General features: G+C 55.4%; 1 protein-coding gene across 1 annotated transcript in view; it reads right to left on the bottom strand.

Annotated features, from left to right (window-relative positions):
- Nucleotides 1–2,395: 2,395 nt before the first annotated feature.
- The window catches only part of VDR (vitamin D (1,25- dihydroxyvitamin D3) receptor), a 10,197-nt gene continuing 6,527 nt past the window's right edge, over nt 2,396–6,065 (bottom strand). Inside the window, exons 5-10 of the mRNA XM_009074901.1 lie at nt 5,545–5,729; nt 5,242–5,365; nt 4,937–5,108; nt 4,020–4,171; nt 3,458–3,574; nt 2,396–2,655 (exon numbers count right to left, since the gene is read on the bottom strand). Of these exons, the coding sequence (XP_009073149.1) occupies nt 2,396–2,655; nt 3,458–3,574; nt 4,020–4,171; nt 4,937–5,108; nt 5,242–5,365; nt 5,545–5,729 (1,010 nt within the window). The remainder of the gene's footprint in view (nt 2,656–3,457; nt 3,575–4,019; nt 4,172–4,936; nt 5,109–5,241; nt 5,366–5,544; nt 5,730–6,065) is intronic.

The following is a 6,065-nucleotide window of genomic DNA, read 5'->3' as shown; positions in this document are numbered from 1 at the left end:
CAGGGACCACTCCCGCCAAACAGGCCACGCCCCCAGATGGGCCACGCCCCAAACCAGGACACGTCCAGCCAATGGCAGCACCCCAAAACAGGCCACGCCCCCCAACCGGACCACACCCCAGACCACGCCCTAAAACATCCCACGGCCCCAAATCAGACCACAAATAAGTCCCGCCCACAACAAACCACGCCCCAAAACGTACACCCCCATCAGGCCACGCCCCCAGACATCCCACCAATCACATCGCACCGGAACTAAGCCCCGGATGTTGTCCCCGCGCGTGCGCAGTTGCCGGAGGGCGCGTCCCGCAGTGGGTTCCTGGAGCGCAGTGACCCCTGGCGGGCGGTGCTGGGAATGCAGCGCGGGAGGACACGGCGGGACGGGGATAGAGGGATACAGGGATAGAGGGACACGGGATATAGGGACATGGGATATAGGGATATAGGGACACGGGGATATAGGGATACAGGGACATGGGGATATAGGGATACAGGGGGACAGGGATAGAGGGATATAGGGACACGGGGATATAGGGACACGGCGGGACAGGGATAGAGGGATATAGGGATACAGGGATATATGGACATGGGGATATAGGGACACAGGGATATATGGACACAGGGATATAGGGACACGGGGGGACAGGGATAGAGGGATATAGGGACACAGGGATATATGGACATGGGGATATAGGGACACGGGGGGACAGGGATAGAGGGATATAGGGACACAGGGATATATGGACATGGGGATATAGGGACATGGCAGGACAGGGACACAGCACGATACGGGGACAGGGACACAGGGAGACAGGGACAGAGGGATATAGGGATACAGGGATATAGGGATGCAGGGATATATGGACACGAGGGGACAGGGACAGAAGGATATATGGGGACAAGGGACACAGGGAGCAGGGATATAGGATCACAGGGGGACAGGGACACAGGGAGACAGAGGGACATAGGGACAGGGACACAGGGATATAGGGACACAGGGATATAGGATCACAGGGGGACAGGGACACAGGGAGACAGAGGGACATAAGGACAGGGACACAGGGATATAGGGACACAGGGAGACACGGGGACAGGGACACAGATGTAAGGACATGGACACAGGGATATAGGGACACAGGGGGACAGAGGGACATGGGGACAGAGAGACAGGGACACAGACATGGATATGTGGATGCTGGGACATGGCCATATATGGACAGGAACACACGGATATATGGACACATATGGAGACATGGAGATTTGGACACACATGGACATGGACACATGGTCACCTCCAGCAGCCCCTGGGACAGACACACATGGTCCTGCACAGCCCTGGGAGGACAGACAGACAGGGATGGACAGACAGACAGGGATGGCCATGGATGGACACAGGGCTGGACAGACCCACACCCAGAGGGACAGACAGACACAACCCCCACAGACCAACCTGGCGCCGAACTGCTTTGCCCAAGCAGAGTTTATTGGCCACGAGCAGCCGCGGTGGGAGCTGAGCCCTCCTGGTCCAGGGGAGCTGTGAAGGCTCCTCCAGGACCTCCAGAGCCTCCCAGATCCCAAATCCACCTCCCTGAGGTGGGACAGGGGCATGGAGCTGCCTCTGGAGCTTGGTGTGAGCCAAGGTGGGACTTGGGCATTGGCTCATCCCAAGGGTTGTTACTCCATCCTGAGGGTCATTCCCCCATCCTGGAGCTGTTCCCTCCTCCCAAGGTCATTCCCCCATCCTGGGATTGTTCCTCCATCCCACAGAAGGAAGTTCAGCTCCAAAGGGTTGTAGTCCCCCTGCTCCTCACCCCCAAGCAGAGCTGGCAATGCCAACACCACCTCATCCAGGTGGATAAAATTCCCCTCTTGGAAAACCTCTGGTTCATCCCAGTCCTACCCATGGGATGGGTTTGAGTTGGTCATCCATGGGGACACAGCCCATGGCACCTCCTGGCTGGGATTTGTTCAATCCCATCCGTGTCCCTTTGGAAGTGAGGAGAGAATGAGCAGTGTGGAATTTTGGGAGGAGCAGAGGATGGCACTGATGGCTCAGTGGTGCCACCTCCCCATGGAAAACCACCCCAAGGCTTCTCCTTCCCATCAGTCTGACGGTTCAGGTCAAAAAGAACAAAAGGGATTGAGGCAATCCAACCTCAAAGTACCCATAAAAGGCTAAATCAGCTCACCCAGGGACTGAGGGAAGCAGGAAAACTCCTCCTGGTGGAGCCACATGGATCTCCACCACGGAGAGGAACACACAGCACAACTTCCAGTAGTGTCAAACCAACCCCAAGGTCCAAAACTCCTGCTCAGGATCACATCTCTTCCTCCACCTTGGCCACCCCAGGCTGAGCTCTCCCTTCAGCCGTGGGTGTGGAGCTCCAGGACCCGAGTCAGGAGATCTCGTTGCCGAAGACCTCGAGCACGAGGGGCGTGAGCTGCATACTGTGCTCGGGCTGGAAGGAGAGGCAGCGATACTGCTTGGAGTGCTCCTCGTTGAGGCTCCTCAGGTCTGCCAACTTCTGGATCATCTTGGCATACAGGAGGCGACTGCCTGGCAGAGGGTGACGGCAACGGATGTAGGTCTGGAGGATCTCCGAGAGCTTATCCTGCAGGGATTCCACCAGGGAAGTGTCCTGCACGCCTGGACGGTCTGAGGAACATCAACACAGGGGTCAGGGGTGGGAGTGGAGTGGTTGGGTAAGGGTTGAGCATTTCAAAGGTTTCCTCCAGCCTTGGTGGTTCTATGATCTTATGGTTCTAAGATAGATGGAGGTGTCCAGAGAAGGGGATGGAGATGGAGAAGGGGCTGGAGCACAACCTGAGTGACAAGTTAAGGGTTGGAGTTGATCATCTCCAAGGTTTCCTCCAGCCTTGGTGGTTCTATGATCTTATGGTTCTAAGATAGATTGAGGTGGTGGAGGTGTCCAGAGAAGGGGATAGAGGTGGAGAAGTGGCTGGAGCACAAATCCTGTCAGGAGAGGCTGATGGAACTGGAGATGTCCAGCCTGGAGAAGAAGAGGCTCAGGGGAGACCTTATCACTCTCTACAACTCCCTGACAGGAGGTTGGACCCAGGTGGGGGTTGGGATCTTCTCACAGGACAAGAGGAAACACCTCAAGCTGCACCAGGGGAGGGTCAGGTTGGACACCAGGAGGAATTTCTCCATGGAAAGAGGGGTTAGACCCTGCAATGTGCTGCCCAGGGAGGTGGTGGAGTCACCATCCTTGGAGATGTTCAAGGAACATCTCAGTGCTATGGTGTGGTTGCCGTGGTGGTATTAGGTAATGGGTTGGACCTGCTGATCTCAGAGAGCTTTTCCAACCTCTTGACTCTGGAATTCTCTCCCTTGTCCCAACTGGCTTTGATGGGAAGGTGGAGAAGAATGACATTTTTTGGGGCCACCCCAAACCCTGTGGCAGTTTGGTGGCCCCGAGGGCTGAGCATGGTCCTACCTGGGGACAGGATGCAGATGGCCATGAGGAGCACGTGCTCTTCCTCGTGGAGGTGCAACTTCTTCAAGCCAACCTGGAACTTCACCAGTGGCTCCAGCAGCTCCATGCTGTGTCCAGCTGGGAGAAGAATGGACAGTTAGCATGGACAGCTCTTCAAGAGGATGTCCAACAGCCAAGAAAAGAGTGTGGAGCTCAGCAGCTCCTCCAGCACAGCAGGGATGGGGGGAAAGGACTTTGGAGACAACTTCAGTTGGGCATTTTAGCTTCTCCAAGGGAAATTCTGGAGCACATTTTGCCTTTGGAAGCCATTCAGAAGATCAACCTGCAGATCTTCTCCCTCCTCCTCCAAGTTTTGGGTTACTCCAAGGCTCTTTCCAAGCACAAGGAGAGATTTAAGGTCCTCCTGAAGCAGGAGAACCTCCTGTTCTCCATGCTGGTCCCCAGATCCTCAAGGGAAGGAGATTTAGGGGAGGATCCACCACCTTGTCCAGCAGAAGGACTTTGTGGAGGTGGAGGGAATGACTTCCCATGGAAATCCATGGGTTGGGTTGAGGTTCCTCACCTTGGGTGACGTCGCTGATCCTGTACTTGAAGTCGTTGCTGCCACAGGTCCACGTCATGTCCTCGAGGGTGAAGGATTGGTTGGAACGGAGCATGATCACCTCGATGGCACTGGACTTGAGCAGAACAATCTGGTCCTCTGCTGACAGGTCCCTGCAGAGCAGGACAGACAGGCTGAGGTGACACTTGGCCATGAGGAACATGGGCTAGTGGTCATGGAGGTGTTGGGTCACGGGTTGGATTTGCTGATCTCAGAGGGTTTTGCCAACCTGATTCATTCTGGGATTCTATGGGAAACCCAAGTGTGGAATCCACCCATGGATGGACCTTCTGACTCTCCACAACCCCCTGAGAGGAGGTGTGACAACAAGAGGAAACACCTCAGGCTGCACCACGGGAGGTTCAGGTTGGACATGAGGAGGAATTTCTCCATGGAAAGGGTGGTTAGACCCTGGAATGTGCTGCCCAGGGAGGTGGTGGAGGTCACCACCCCTGGAGATGTTCCAGGACAAGCTGAGGAACATGTTCAGAGGAGCAGGAACCTGTCACCCCATCCAGGTCCCCATGGGTCACCCAACACTTTGTTGGGTGTCTCCAGCTGTTCCCTCAACCAGTGCAGGTGTTTCTGCAGGGACATTTGTGGTGGGACAGTGTCTGGAGAGGAACAGACCTGAGATCCTTCACAAACCCTTCCCAGGTCTTTGAGTCTTGCAACAGCTCAAGGAGTTTGGGTGAGTTTTCCAGAGATTGGAAAGAGAGGAAAACCCCAAGAAGGAGGAGAGACAGAAACCTGGGAAGGGACCAAAGCCAAGGGAGAACTGTGAAGGTCACCCAGACCTGACTGGGATGGGTAGGAAGAAGTTCCTGAGATAGGGAAAAACCCACCATGGCCACCAGATCTAGGAGCAAACATCTCACCTGAATCCTGGGATCATTTTGGCAAAGCCAATCACCTTCTGGATGCTGTAGCTGACCAGGTCAGCCAAGTGTGGGAGCATGGAGAGTTGGGAGAACTCCAGGTTCATGGAGGAGCTCTCGTCGTTCTCCTCGGAGAGGACCAGGCTGGAAAACATCGGAGGCTCCACAGAGTCTGCAGAGAAGGAGAAGCTCAGAAGGTGATGGTCCAACACCCCAAGGAGGATTTGACAGCCAAAGGAAGGTCTGAAGGAGCAGCGTTAGGTGGAGCTTCTCCTCCACCACTCATGGAGAGGTGAGTGTGGTACCTGGGAATGTGCTGAAGGTCTCAGAGCCATAGAGGTCGGTGGAGTCCTCTGAGGACAAGTCCTGGGTGAGGATGGAGGAGGACTTTGTTGCCTCCTTGTTGCTGGGTTGGCTTCTCACAGGAGGCTGGAAGAGAAAGAGGAGAGAAGTTCATGCTTGTCCTTCACCTCCTGCCAAGGATCTCCCAGGAGGATCCTTCTCCCCTCTCTGGTGGGAAGGTGTAGGATCAAAGAGGTTTGGAGCTTCTGGACTGGACCTAGATGGTCCTCCCTTCCCACCCCAGATCTGGGGTGGCCTGGGCATACCCTGAACTTGGTGAAGTCGGAGTAGGTTGGGTCGTAGGTTTTGCGATGAGCCTCAAGGAGGATGTCAATGACCTTCTGCTGCTCCTCCGAGAGTTTGGGCTTCAGGCTCTCCTTCAGGGCCTCCTCCTCCTTGCGCTTCAGGATCAGCTCACGCTTCCTCTGCACCTCCTCGTCCGTCAGGATGACTGGGGGGACAGGGACAGGGTCAGGGACAGCAGCTGGAGCAGCCCCAGGCCATGGCTGGGGGGTCTTGGTAGTAGTGACCTCACCTGGACCATCAGTGACCTCACCTGGACCATCAGTTCCTCAACTTCATCATCAGTTCCTCCCCCTGACCATCAGTTCCTCCCCCTGACCATCAGTTCCTCCCCCTGACCATCAGTTCCTGATCATCAGTTCCTCCCCTTGATCACCAGTTCCTCAACCTGAGCATCAGTTCCCCCACCTTGACCATCAGTTCCTCAACTTCACCACCAGTTTCTCAACTTCACCACATCAGTTCCTCAACTTCACCATCAGTT

This window comes from Acanthisitta chloris, unplaced genomic scaffold (genome assembly GCF_000695815.1).
Source record: "Acanthisitta chloris isolate BGI_N310 unplaced genomic scaffold, ASM69581v1 scaffold16295, whole genome shotgun sequence".
In the NCBI taxonomy this organism is placed as follows: Eukaryota; Metazoa; Chordata; class Aves; order Passeriformes; family Acanthisittidae; genus Acanthisitta; species Acanthisitta chloris.
This window is presented reverse-complemented; position numbering and strand designations above follow the sequence as displayed.